The following is a 13147-nucleotide window of genomic DNA, read 5'->3' as shown; positions in this document are numbered from 1 at the left end:
AGAGCAGCCAGTGATATTTTCAGCTGAGCTTTAGCTTGGCGGGGGTGAAGGTGCAGGCAGGCTGGTAGTCACCAGCCAGCCTAGCAGCTTGTCCCAGAGGTGAAGCTATGATGTGGTGGTGTGGAAAATGCGCAGATAAGCCCTGCAGCCCTTAACTCGCTTCTTGGGCCTCTTACTTAGTGCTGCAAAGAAATATCTAAAGCTACCAGGCCTGGGAACATAACGAAACATCTCTTTTGTTCTGGTTTCATTCACTTTTCCTCCTTTATGGTAATGCCCTTGCCCTGACCCAGCAAGAACATCCCAGATCCTGGAGTTTTCTGTGGACTCCTCCCTGTAACGCCCAGCTCCGAGACGCGAGCCTCGCCTGGGTTGCGGTGTCGCTTGGCATTTCTCTGCCTCAACAGCAGAATAGTTGGGTGGAAATGCTGTGACGTTGGTGCGCTCGCTGCAGAGGAATCGCCTCCTTGCTGGCCCTCGTCCCCTCCCCTCCATGGCTGGCAGCAAGCCTCGAGCCTGGCAGCCTTCTCTGCCCCAGGGCAGCCTGGCTCTGCCGCCTCTAACTCTGCTTCTCTTTTCTTCCACCTCAGCTTTTCTGTGCTGATGGAGAGTACAACTCCATGGCCACTGCCTTCTTCAACACGCCCGAGAAGAGTGTCGTCAACCTCTTCCATGATCCCCCAGGTCTGTGGGTCCTCGGATGCAGGCAGAGTGGGGCAGGGCTTGAGCGTGCTGACCGACCGGTTCCCTCTTAGCTCTTTGCTGGTGGGACAAGGCAGGGGGAAGATCGGCGCAGCCTCGTGAGGGTGTGATGGGATCTGGCAAAGCGCTGTGCTGGGGAGAATAGGAAGTGAGTGGCCATTTCTCGTGGTATGAGAATGAGACAGGGTGCCCACTGCGCTGTGGGGCAGCAGGCTGGATGCGCAGGAGGAGTGCCAGGAAGCCCCGTGTGTCCAAAACCCCTGCTGCAGGACATGGCAAAGGCCGCGAAAGTGTCCAAAAGCCCCACGGTGAATTCAGGGAGGGCAGATCCTTTGGTGGCTTTTCAGGATGCCTCTTGGTGCCCATCTTGCTACTTGCACTTTTCTCCCTTGCTGTCAGTGCTTGGTCACTGCTGCAGGTGGGCTGCTGAGCGGGGCAAATGCTTACTTCAACGCGGTACAGCTGCTTTACGGCCCCAAGCTGTTCTGTGCTCATCCCTGCCTTGGAGGCAGTGAAGGTGGCAACGTCATCGCCACGAGGGCTCCAAACTTTACAAAACCAAGTGTCTTCCCGGGCTGTTCTGTGCAGTGTTGCAAACAGGAGGTGGTCGGGCTTCTCCGCTTTGTACTGGTGAACGAAACCTGATTTTTAACAGCAAAGCTGTTGCTTCCCTTGATGTCCACAGAGACTTCTGCTCCTTTCCTTCAGGTGGATGAAGGCAGTGGAGGGAGGAAGGACGGGTGCTGCACGTAGCGCCACTTGTGAGCTCAGCCCAAGGGCTGTAGTCCTGGGTGACCTTGTGGATGAGGACGTGGTTTTGCTCGTGCGTGTTCTCGAGCTGCGGTTTCTGAGTTGCGTGGGAGCAACTGGAGTCCGTCCTGGAAATATCCCTGGATGTTTTCTTACTTAGCAGGGCCTCTTGCCCCCAAATGACTTTGCCATCTGGGCAAGCTGCGGAGGTGGATTTGGGGGCTTGGATTTGCTTGAGAAATCAGGTTTAGCTTTCAACACCCCAGGGAGCCGAGCCCGAGCTTCAATTTCCCTCGGACCCTGTGGGACGCCAATGTGCACTCTGCCTCCTGGGCTGCCGGTCTGTGTTTCATGCCGGGCTGCATGTGGGCGACAGATGGACAGTTCTGAATTTATAGACTCATAGCCCAGACCTGCAGCTTGGCCATTTTAAGCAGTGACAACTGTCCTGTGTCCCGGGGCTGTTCCCTGCAGTGCCGGGCTTGTCTCGAGCCCCTTCCTGGCTCAGTGCTTTGGTCAAGGCGAGGTTGCAAAAGACACGTTCAAACTAGAGACTGAACGGCTTGGCGGTCCTAAAATAGTGGTAGGCTGAGTCCTGGCATGGCAGGGTCTTGCCGCGCTTGGGCGGTGTGATGGCACACCCGGCAGCAGGGGAGCTGTGGGACAAGGAGGGTGTCTGCAGGGTCTGCTCTGCTGAGCTGACCCCCAAACTGGCTGTGACACCCCTGGGGACCCCTGCCAGCCCACCAGCACCCCTGTCCTCCTGACCCCATCCTCTGACGCTGGCAGTCCCTAGGGACTTTGCGAAGTTGGTCATGTTGCCACGCGGGCGGCTGGGAAATGCCGGAGTGGGAGGGGATGGGTCACGGTGGGTCATGCCATGGAGGGAAGGTGGATGCTGGGCTCCGTGGGATGGGAGAGGCTTTGGATGGTGCCAGCGCTGCTGTTTAACGTGGGAAAGGCCGGCAGGGCTGAGCAGAGGGACCTCCACCTAGTGAGACCAGCACAGCGGCAGCCGAGCCGCTCTTGTTGAGCTGTTAGCCAGGACCGAGGGCCGCTGTCCTGCCAGTGTGGCTCTGCGTTCGCTGGAGCTGCTGTGAGGTTCGGGGAAACGCAAGCACGGCGCGGCCGGGAGAAGGCCAGATGCTCCCGAGCAGGAGCTGGAAGCCTGAGAGAGGCAGAAACAACCCAAAGGGCCGGTCTGAAAGGCTGGTGCTGCTAGGGTGGATGTTACGGGGAATGCTGGAAGGGAGACGCACCCGATGAGCAGGACTTTCCCCTCTGGGAATGAGCGTTGCGGGGCTGCTGCTCTCTGTTGTCCGTGCGTGGGTGGCTGCAGCCCGGCTCAGCGTCCGTTGGGCTGCCGGAGCGCCAACGGATCAGCACTGACTCCCTCTTCTCTCCCTCGTCCCAGGCTCCTACAATCCCATGACCCTGGGCATGTTCACGCTGATGTATTTCTTCCTGGCGTGCTGGACGTACGGCCTCACGGTGTCCGCGGGCGTCTTCATCCCTTCCCTGCTGATTGGCGCTGCCTGGGGGAGGCTGTTCGGCATCTCCCTGTCCTACCTGACCAAGGGCTCGGTGAGTGTTTTGTGGGAAGGGGCGCCGGGTGGGAGATGCGACCCCCCAGCCCTCCCCCCTTGCCGTGGGGCAGCCACATATGTGGAGAACGGGCATGGAGCTGGCTAAGAGCCCAGCACGGTGGTCTTTGCTCTATCTGGACAGAGGTTGGCCAGCAGCTGGGCCGTGCAGGAGGCCTCGGGCCCTCCCTGCGCCTTCGGAGGGGCGTTCGGGGCTGGGCGCTTTCCTCGTTACCTCTGGGTATCCCAGAGCCGGCGGCTTACTCAGCCCCTTCTCTCTCCTGTGCTCAGATCTGGGCCGACCCCGGGAAGTATGCCCTGATGGGAGCCGCCGCGCAGCTGGGTAAGTTGCTCCATGCTGGCAGTCTCGGCCGTCTCCTCTCGTATCGTAGGGAAGGCGTCACGGAAAAACCGGCCTCTGGTTCCCTGGTGCAGAGCTGAGACGTAGCCCGTGCTGCGTTGCTAAAGCTTAACCTGGCTGTCGTCTTCCTGATGATACCGCCAAGCCCCAGCAGCTCTGGGGCACTAGTCAGGGCCAGTCCTTGCCCGGGGTGGTGCCTGGCCCAGCACGGAGCTTCCAGAGCTGGAGATGCTGCAGGGCTGAGGTCCAGTTTGGGCTGGGGTGTCCCTGGTCTGCCCCATTTCCCTGTGGCTGTGTGGGTCACTGGTGCTCAGTGCCCTGGTTCCTGCCCGCAAAGCCAAGAGCAGTGAGCTGCGTCCCTGAAGCAGCTGGACCCGCTGCCCGGTCGGTGTGGGCAGTCCCAATCCCTGCGCAGAGATGGAGGGGCTTTGGGCACTCCCCTATCCTCTTGCCCCGTGTCCCTCTGCCCCTCTAACCCTCAACCCCTTGGGCGCCTCTCCCAGGCGGGATAGTGCGGATGACGCTGAGTCTCACGGTCATCATGATGGAGGCAACGGGCAACGTCACCTACGGCTTCCCCATCATGCTGGTGCTGATGACAGCGAAGATCGTGGGAGACTACTTTGTGGAGGTGAGGGCTGGCCGCACTCGCCAGGAGCCGGGTGAAAGGCTGTGGGTGAAGGTTGTGGGTGCTGGAGGGCTGTGGGGAGCCTGGGGCCAGGTGACAGGCTACGGGTGAGGATTTGGGGTATGGCAGGGCCACGAGGAGGCTGTGGGTCAAAACTGGGGATATTGGCAGAGGCATGGGGGGCCCAGGGTGGGGAGGAGAGGCTGCGGCTGCAGAACCTGGCACCCCGGCGCCAGGACAAGTGTGCTGCCTCTCGGTGGGGGGTGCTGCCTGGCTGTCCCCGCTCAGCGCGTCGCCAGGCCTCTCCTGACAGTCTGGCCTCGCGTTGCAGGGCCTCTACGACATGCACATCCAGCTGCAGAGCGTGCCCTTCCTGCACTGGGAGGCCCCGGTGACGTCTCACTCCCTCACAGCCAGGTAGGTGGCCTGCGGGACATCTGGGGTTGTGTCCTTCTGCCCTCACAGGGTGCTGGGCACCGCTGACCATGCCGGTGATGTGAGCTAGAAACGGAGGTGGTGAAGCACGGGGATTGCGGTGCCCGCAGTGCCACCAGGCCAGCCCCTTCCCCAGCCAGGAGCGTGGCCCACCGTGAATTCCCTGCCCAGGTCCCTGGCGGGTTGTGCGGGGTGAGGAGGTGTCAGGGCTGCGGCAGCCAAGCTCTGGCCTGTGCGCGGGAGGGTGAATTTGGGGCGTGCCGTGTTTAACGGAGCTGTGTTTAACGCCACCCCTTCCGCGCAGGGAGGTCATGAGCACACCCGTCACCTGCCTGCGGAGGATTGAGCGGGTGGGCACGGTCGTGGACATCCTCAGCGACACCTCCTCCAACCACAACGGTTTCCCCGTGGTGGAGAGCAACCCTGATGCCACGCAGGTGGGCCAGGCGCCGGGGGGGAAAGCCGTGGCAGCGTCCTGCTTGCGAGGGGATGCAGCTGGGCACTAGCTACGCAAGGGCTGACCTTGGCGTGGCACCCCATGGGTGTCACGTGTGGTGCCCTGCCAAACTACCTGCGCAGGGAGTGGGTGTGATGGAGCTGGGTTGGGGGTGAGTAATGGGTGACCTGCTGTGTCTCCTCTCATGACAGTGGAGCCCTGATAGATAGCCAAGGAGATGTGGCTTGGTCTCCTGGGTAAAGGCCATGCAATGAAGATGCTAGGCCTCTCTGCTCTTCGGGTGCTAGCCAAACCCTGGAGACTACCCAGGCAGCTGCTCTGTGGGGTGTTTGGTCAGTTCTTGCCTCCCCCCCCCGCAGCCCCGTCTCACGCGCGGTGCTCTCTGTCGCAGGTGGCAGGACTGCGAGGTTTGATCCTGCGCTCCCAGCTCATCGTTCTGCTGAAGCACAAGGTGGGTGATCCCCTGTGGAGGGAGCTGCTGGGCTGGCCAGGCTGTGTCAGGGCGCTGGTGCCCCTGCCCCACTGCTTCTCCAGGCCCTTTGGTGCCTGCCTTGCTTAGAGGAGCTGGCAGACGGTCCCGGTTGTGTCCCTCGGGTATCTGTGGCCGAGCTGGGCTCCCTCCCACAGGCAGCTGGCAGCACCAGCTCCCTGATGGTCTCTCTCTTCCCCAGGTTTTTGTGGAAAGGGCCAACCTGAGCCTGGTGCAGCGGCGGCTGAAGCTGAAGGATTTCCGGGACGCCTACCCGCGGTTCCCCCCCATCCAGTCGATCCACGTCTCCCAGGATGAGCGCGAGTGCATGATCGACCTGAGCGAGTTCATGAACCCCTCGCCCTACACGGTACCCCAGGTAATGCCCAGGGGCCCGGCTGTGCCGGCTCCCAGCGAGCTCCGGCTGGGAGCTGGCCTCCCCTGGGGCCATGGGTGGGCAGCAGAGGCCAGCCTGCGCCGGCCGGGGATGTCTCAGCCCACACGGCCCCGCTCTGCCTTGCAGGAGGCCTCGCTGCCGAGGGTGTTCAAGCTGTTCCGGGCCCTGGGCCTGCGGCACTTGGTGGTCGTGGACAATCGCAACGAGGTGAGTTCCCGGGGCCGTTGGGCACCACGTGCAGGTACCTTCCCTCCCTCTGCAGCCTGGGCTCCCTGTGGGGATGCTGCTTGTGTCCCCAGGCTCTCCCTGCTTGCCATGGTGGGGCCTTATGCTGTCCCCTCTCCCCGCAGGTGGTGGGCATGGTCACCCGCAAGGATCTCGCCAGGTACAGGCTGGGGAAGGAAGGACTGGAGGAGCTCTCGCTGGCGCAGACGTGACGTGTCTGGTCCCCGGCTGCTCTGAGACCAGGACCCTTATTTTGCTGGAGGCAAGGAGAGGACTGGGCCGGCCAGCGCAGGCATCACAGTGCCTGGAGCACCAGCATGGCCGTGCTGCCCTGGCTCTCCTGCGTGTTGCCGTATTCCTATTTCTAATGGCTTCTCTTCTCCGGGCCTTCTCCTTTCCCCTTCCTCTACTTCCCTGAGGGACTCAATACACTGTTGGCTCTGTTAGCTCCTGATATAGTCTGCACTGAAAGTTAGGTCAGGGCTGGAGTGTGCCCTGGGGGAGCTGAAGAGCCCCACTGAGCTGGACACCATCTCTCTCTGCCATGGGCACCTTTCCTCCAGCATCGGCTCCTCCATCCAGCCCGCTGCTGCCAGCCTGAGCTGTCTGGGATCCCAGTCCTTCCTGGGCACTTCCCTCGAGGTGGCACCAGGCAGCTGGTTGGAAGTGGGAGAGATGGAGATGTGCTCGGGCTCCCTGCCTGCTCTGGGGCCAGAGCAGCGTCCCGTCCCCCCCTCTCCCCCTTCTGCTGCTGGCTGGGCCAGGCTGAGCTCACTGCCCCTCCGGCTGGAGGAGGGGGCTGTGCCCTGCTCTGCTGTGCAATAAAAGGGCTCCCGTGGTACAGCAGCTGCCGCCTCTGCTCTTTCTTGGTCCCCTTGGCCACCCTGTCCCAGAGCCTGCGGGGCAGGGAGATGGCCTGGCCCTGCTGTCTGGGCAGCGGCAGGGAGGGGAGAGCTGCCTCCTCCGTGGCAGTGGCAGTCCCGGAGCCTGTGCCTGCTGCTCGAGGAGTCCCGGCTCTTCTGCTGTGTCACCCCTCCAGTGATGTTTAGGTCAAAAGTGAACCCTGGTTGAGTTTGTGTTTGCTGCAGCCCAGCCCTTCGGAGCAGCCCAGGCCCTGCCAGCCTTGCCTTGTGCCCAAGCCCGTGGAGGTGGCCGTGGGCCCTGGCGGAGGATAGGGCACGTAGCCCTTACCTGCTCCCCCTTGCCCCAGGCTGCGTGGCTAGAGCTGGCGTTGGGGGAGAACGCAGGGCCAGAGCAGGCTGCAGGTCCCTGGTCAGCAGGGGCAGGGCTCCAGCCTTGGCAGGGCCACCAGGGCCTAGACCTGACCCCCTCCGGCACGTCCCTCCAGCCCCCAGGCCTCCACCTCCTGAGCTGGCGGTGGCATCCGCTGTGCATGCCAGCAGCCCCAGGCCCTGCTGGGCGTCCTGGGGAGGGAGCGTGGGCACCCGCGTGCTGTCCCCCCACCCCTTGGTGCCATGGGCCGGGTGCAAGCCTGCTCCCTGCTCTGGGGGCCAGCCTGGGTCAGCTGCAGCCTGGAGGGCTTCTCGGAGGGCTTCTCCAAGGTCGTCTCCTTCTGTGCTGAAATAAAGCCTCTTTGTACTTTTCCTGCGCTGTTGCCCTTCTCTTGCGCTTGGCCCCGTTGCCCGCCCTGAAGAAGCGGGTGCTGCTGCCCGGGCTCGGCGTGCTGCTGCGGGGCTGCCACCGCCCTCGGGCGCTGAGGGTCCCGGCCCCACCGTTAACGCGGGCAGAGCTGGCTCTTGCAGTGCCGGTTCCCAGTCCCTGTGCCTCCCCGGCAGCACCGGGCCGGGGCCGGGCCAGCCCCGAGGGGGCTTTCTGCAGATAAGGGTGTCTGTGTTTGCCCGGGCGAAGACGGACAACGGGTTTTATTGTTCCCCGGTGTTTGCGCCTGTCGGGCCCTCGATCCATCACCCCCAGCCCGGGGCTGGTCCCGGCCCCTCTCCTGCCGCCTGGCTCCTGGGGACCCGCCTGGGCTGCTCCCTCGTGCGCCCCGAAGGCCTGGCTGTGACCGGCTGCGCTGCGGCCCCCGGTACCGGGGCAGCCGTGGACCCTGCGCGGTTCCCAGTGCCCCCGAGAAGTGGATGAGTCCCGTGCTGGGTGGCGGCGCCGTGCGTTTGGGGGGGCTGCGTGGCCAGAGCCCCCCTCCCTCCGTCGGCACCCTGCCGGGGCTGGGGTGCTCCAGGCTGGGGCCGCTGCCTGCTCCCTGCTGCTTTTCCCTTTCGAGGCCGCCGAGGAGCGAAGCTGCGGCCACAAAGGGGAGAAATGCCTCAGCCGGGCCCTGGAAACGGCGCCGAGGTCTGCGGCCTTCCATGGCGGGTGTCTCGCCTGCAGCAGCAGCAGCAGGAGGAGGAGGTGGAGGTGGAGGTGGAGGAGGGCTGCAGGCCCTTCGAGCCCGTGCGCTGACAGGGTGGACCTGCTCTCCGGCGTGGGTCCCCGGCACCCGCAGAGTGTTGCCGTGGGGCAGGGGACCGTGGGCTCCGCGGTGCGCTGCGGCAGCGGGTGGCGGCGGGCGCCCCCCCCCCCGGGAGGTGCCCACCCTGTGCACCCCAGCTCCCCGGGCGGGCGGCCCGTCTCCAGGGCCGGCAGCCGCGCGGTTTATGAGGCCCCGCGTTACCCTTTGCCCTCGCGCTGCCGCGATAAGGCGATCGGATTCACCGGCTTTGGCCTGCAGAGTAAACACGGGTTATTGGCGCCTTTAATCACCTCGTTCCCCTCCGCTTCCTGCTGCCAGACCGCACGGGCGGCCCCTCCACGGCGAGCGCGGGGTGCCGGGGGCTCCCCAGGCCCCCCTGGCTCCACCGCCGCGGCTTGGGGCACCGGCTGCCCCGCAGAGGGGTGCTGAGCGCCGGCCTCCGCGTCCCCACCCAGGGCGGTGGCACCGGGGTGGCGAAGGACACCGCACGCACTGGCGCCTTGCGAGGAGTCATTTATTCGCCCGTCCCAGCGCCGGCTGCGACCCGCCGGCTCCGGGGCTCCGGGTGCCCTCGCGGCTGGCGCCGGGACCCACGCGGAAAGGGAAGGGTTTATCATTAACCGGGCGGCGCGTGGCAGGGCCGGGGCGCCGCGGGGCGCCGGCTTTGGCGGGCCGAGCACAAAGGCCGGGGCCGGCTGCCGTCACAACGTGCCGAAGTGCTCGGCCTCCAGCTCCGGGCGGCCCGGCTCGGGCAGCAGCTCCCGCCCGGCGGCCGGCAGCTCCGGCGCCGCCTCCGCCGTCCAGTTGGCCAGGAGGTCGCTGAAGTCGGGGGTGCTGGGGTGCAGCGCGGGGCCGGGGCCCGGCTCCCTCCAGAAGGACAGCGGCAGCTTCCTCTTGTGCATGGGGGTGATGTGGGCGTATTTCCTCTCCAGCCGCTGCTTCTTGCCGTCCGCCGCCGGGGGCTGCAGGCACCGGCGCAGGCCGTACTCGAAGAGCTCGGCCAGCGGCCCCAGCTGCGGCGCGCCGCCCGCCGCCCGCCGGCCCCGCAGCCCCCCGGGTGCCTGCGCTGCTGCCTCCTCCTCCTCCTCCTCCTGGGGCTCGCTGCCCCGCGCCGCCCGCAGCAGGTCGGCGTAGTAGAGCTCGCGGCCGGAGCGGCGGGGCGAGCGGCAGTCCTCGGGGGCACCCCAGCCCTCGGCGTCCTCGTCCCGGCCCCTCCGCCCAAAATACCGCTGGATGTCGCAGCTGATGAGCTCCGAAAACTTGAGGAGCCGCAGCGTCGTCTCCGCGTCGCTGGGGCCGGCCGGCTCCTGCCCGCCGCGGCCGGTGCCCTCCACCGCCTCCTCCTCGTCCTCCTCCTCGTCCTCCTCCTCGTCCTCCTCGGAGAGGTCGGGGAAGTCGGGCTCGGGGCGCGCGGGCAGCAGCAGGGCGTGCGGGAAGGGTGAGGGCAGCCGCAGCTCGGCCAGGTGCCGGATGACGCCCGCGGCCATGGCGGTGCGCGTGGGCCCCCGGGGCCCCGACTCACCCTGCGGGGCGAGGGACAGTGGGGTGAGGGCTGCCAGCACCCGCGGGGGCCCCGCGCGGCGCCGCTCGCCTCCCGGCCAGGCGGGTGCCGGGATGGGGCTGGGCGAGCACCAGGCCCCTGGGATGGCCGTGGGGCTGGGGCAGCTCTCCGCCTCCCCCGCGCCGGCCCAGCCTGACAGCGCCCCAGGAGAAGGGACGTCTAAGGAGGCTCCCCGAGGGTCCACCCTCGGCCGAGCCGGGACACCGGGCAGCCCGTCACCCCTGTGACGCCACGTGGCCTGGGGGGCAGCGGGGACATCACCCGGAGCCGTGCGTCATGGGGCTGAGGGACCTTCCCCCGAGCTGTGGGCGGTGGAGCTGTGGGGACATTGCCCCAAGCTGTGGGCCATGGGGCAGCGGGGACGTCCCCCCCAGCCGTGAGCCACCGGGCAGGCGGATGTTCCCCCGGAGCCACGGGCCGTGGGGCGGGAGGACGCTCCCCTTCGCTCCGGGGCCCCGCGTGGAGGTGCCCGGGGCCGAGCAGCGGCGCCAGCCCAGCGCCCGGGACGCTGAGCCCCACGCCCTGCCCGGGCAACGGCCCCGAGGTTCCCCTGCGTGGGGCAAATCCTGCCACCTCCCTGCACCGCTCTCGCAGGCTCCAGCCATGGCTGGGTCTTGCCGAGCTGGATGAGGCCCCTCCGTATTTAGGGACGGATGATCTGCGCACCGGTGTCCCCAGCCCGGGCACGCCGCGGGGCAGCCTGGGCCACAGGCCCGGGACCACCATCAGCCCGGCCAAGGCGCCGGCTCTGAGAGGCCCTTGGGGCAGCAACGAATGGCTCCGGGGACCAATCCTGCTCCTGCCTGGCCGAGTGCACCGCCTGGCATCGCTGCCCTCCCTGGGGCCCCCATGCACCCCCTTGCAGGGGGTGGCGGGTCCCTGCCTGCCTCCGGGCCGCCCCGGGGGGACGGCAGGGCAGGGGGTCAGGTGCCGACCTCCCCGTGCTGGCTGCACCCCAGCAGCCCGGCTCTGCCTGCGCCGCGGGACGCAGGGGGGGGACGCTCGCCTCCAGGCTGCGGCAGGGCCACGACGGAGCCGGGCACCTGGTGCCACCCTGCGCCTGAGAAATGCCCTGGCCGAGCCCGCCGCCCGCGCCGGGCATCGCCCCGCGGCCCCGTCTGCCCTGGGGCTCGGCACCCACCTTAGCGCTGCCGACGGGCCACGCAGAGGCTCCCGCGCGTCTCTCCCCCTCGCTGTCCCTCCACCTGGGCCTGAAGTATTTATAGCGGAGCAGCGAGCTGACGGCTGGCAAATATTTGGTAGCCGTATTGTAATAGTAGACTCGGTAAACAGAGCTGGGGTTTGCTTTAGCACCCAGCAACGGGAGAGCGGCGCGGAGAGGGAGCGCGGGGACGGAAGGCAGGGCTCACCTTAATGGTTCACTAGCCAGGGGATTTTCAAGTGTTGTTCCTGTCGATTCACCTATTAAATCGGCAGCCCCAGCTGCCAAACTGCCTGCACACTTGTACCGAGGGCTCTTATCTCCCTGCTGATTGGAGGCGAAATCAAGCTTTGTCAAATAGGCGTAAAATTAAATTTCATGCTATTTTGACTCCTGGAGTAGGATCTTCTGAAGAACATACTGCTTATCGAGCTATGCCTGTGCAAACAGGCGTCGCGGCTGCCGTGGCCGCGGGGCCGGCTGCACCCCCGCTCCCCGGGCTGAAACCCTCCCGGGGGTCCCGCAGCCCCAAGCCGCCCCCCAGGCCAGAGACGGTGGCGTTGCCACCGCGGACGGGGCACTGGGACGCCCCGCATGCCCGGCGCGGCCCGTGGCTGCGTCGCAGGGGCAGCGCGCGAGGGCAGCGAGGAACCAGCCGGGTCGAGCAGCAGCAGTGAGGGTTGCTTGGGCCCCGAAGCGATGGCTGCACCCCTGTTTCTGTGCTGGGCCCGACATGCTGGCGGGCGGTGGGAGAGCAGAGCACCCGTGGGACAGCGGGGGGACACAGGATGGCTGGGGGGGGCACGGGACGAGCTGGGCTGTGTGCTGGTCCCCCAGCGCCCTGTCCCAGCCCTTTCTGGGGGATCTCAGGAGGGTGGAAGCGCCGAGTGCGTCAGGTTTGGGGACCGCCTGGCCCTGCTCCGGAGCCGTCTGCCCTGCTCTGGGGGCTGACTGCAGCTCCCCTGCGGTCCCACCGAGCTGTCCCTGCCACCACGGCCGTGCTGTCACTGCCACTGTGGGCTGAACCGTCCTGGCCACCCCGAGCTGAGCCTCCCCAACTACCGGGGCCGAACCGTCCCGGCCACCCTGGGCTGAGCCACCCTGACTACTGGGGGCCAAACCGTCCCAGCCACCACGGGCCAGTGCGGCGCAGTCCTGCACGGTGCCGGCACAGCCGGCAGGCCTGGGTGGTGGTGGTGGCAGCGGCGCTGCGGTGGCCGTGTGCCCCCACAGCGCTCCCTCGTCCCTTCTCCAAACATTCACATTGGCAACCCTGGGGTGGCAACAGCAGCCATCCCGCCCGGGCACCCGCTGGGCAAACACGGCGAGCGGGAGCTGATAAGCAGCGGGGCACCCTGCGATCTGCGGCCCTGACGTCACCCGCCTGGCGCCCGCCCCGCACCGCCGCAGCTGTCGTGGCTGGCGCCCCGTTGCCGCAGGCCCCCGGTGCTCAGGGCCGCCGCCTGCCCGCACCGGACTGGGGGGGGGGACACGTCCTGCCACGCGGTTGCTCTCTCCTCGCGGAGCCGCCGCGGCCTGCAGGGTGGTGGGGCTGGGAGCGGGGCGGCTGGGGGTGTCCCGGCGCTGCCCGGGGGAGGCACGGCGCCCTGGAGGCCCGCAGCGCCGGGACGGGGGTGCCGGGCTGGCCCCGCCGCGCCCGGAGCAGCAGCCGTGGGTCGGCCCCACAGCCGGTGCCTCTCCGGAAGGCCTCAGCAGCTGCTGCTGGCAGCGTCCCGCCAGCGCACCAGGACGCGGCGCTTACGTCCCAGCACCCGCCGCGGCCCCGGGGCCTCCAGGCCGCCGGCCCCTGCTCCTCTCCCTCGCCACCCCCAGCCGGGGCCTGCAGCGCCTCTCGCCCGGCGCTGACCCATGGCCTGAGGCGGTCGGTCCCACGGGAGCGCCACTAAAGCAGGGGCACGGCTAAGGCGCGGGGACGGTGGCGACAGCAGCCGGGCCAGCGCAGCCGTGGCGGGGGGCCGTGGCGCG

The 13147-nt window shown here is 67.2% G+C and overlaps 2 protein-coding genes across 3 annotated transcripts in view; one reads left to right on the top strand and one right to left on the bottom strand.

The window, feature by feature from the left end:
* CLCN7 (chloride voltage-gated channel 7) overlaps positions 1 to 7611 on the top strand; it is a 29389-nt gene extending 21778 nt beyond the window's left edge. For both annotated transcript variants that reach the window (XM_067306257.1, XM_067306256.1), the window contains 10 exons: positions 591 to 684; positions 2867 to 3036; positions 3327 to 3378; positions 3900 to 4027; positions 4356 to 4441; positions 4764 to 4896; positions 5308 to 5367; positions 5588 to 5764; positions 5909 to 5989; positions 6133 to 7611. In XM_067306257.1, the coding sequence (XP_067162358.1) occupies positions 591 to 684; positions 2867 to 3036; positions 3327 to 3378; positions 3900 to 4027; positions 4356 to 4441; positions 4764 to 4896; positions 5308 to 5367; positions 5588 to 5764; positions 5909 to 5989; positions 6133 to 6219 (1068 nt within the window). In that variant the 3' untranslated portion in view covers positions 6220 to 7611. The remainder of the gene's footprint in view (positions 1 to 590; positions 685 to 2866; positions 3037 to 3326; positions 3379 to 3899; positions 4028 to 4355; positions 4442 to 4763; positions 4897 to 5307; positions 5368 to 5587; positions 5765 to 5908; positions 5990 to 6132) is intronic.
* Positions 7612 to 8965: 1354 nt separating this feature from the next.
* PERCC1 (proline and glutamate rich with coiled coil 1) lies at positions 8966 to 9925 on the bottom strand. Its single transcript, XM_067306570.1, has one exon. It carries the CDS (start codon positions 9923 to 9925, stop codon positions 9140 to 9142), a length of 786 nt encoding a protein of 261 aa, XP_067162671.1. The 3' UTR covers positions 8966 to 9139.
* Positions 9926 to 13147: the final 3222 nt, after the last annotated feature.

Source organism: Apteryx mantelli, chromosome 16, assembly GCF_036417845.1.
Source record: "Apteryx mantelli isolate bAptMan1 chromosome 16, bAptMan1.hap1, whole genome shotgun sequence".
In the NCBI taxonomy this organism is placed as follows: domain Eukaryota; kingdom Metazoa; phylum Chordata; class Aves; order Apterygiformes; family Apterygidae; genus Apteryx; species Apteryx mantelli.
Note: the sequence above shows the minus strand (reverse complement) of the source record. Positions and strands in the feature narration are given on the sequence as shown.

Excerpts from the sequence above, each read along its gene's own strand:
- PERCC1 (XM_067306570.1), bottom strand. The coding sequence starts at position 9,925 with ATGGCCGCGGGCGTCATCCGGCACCTGGCCGAGCTGCGGCTGCCCTCA.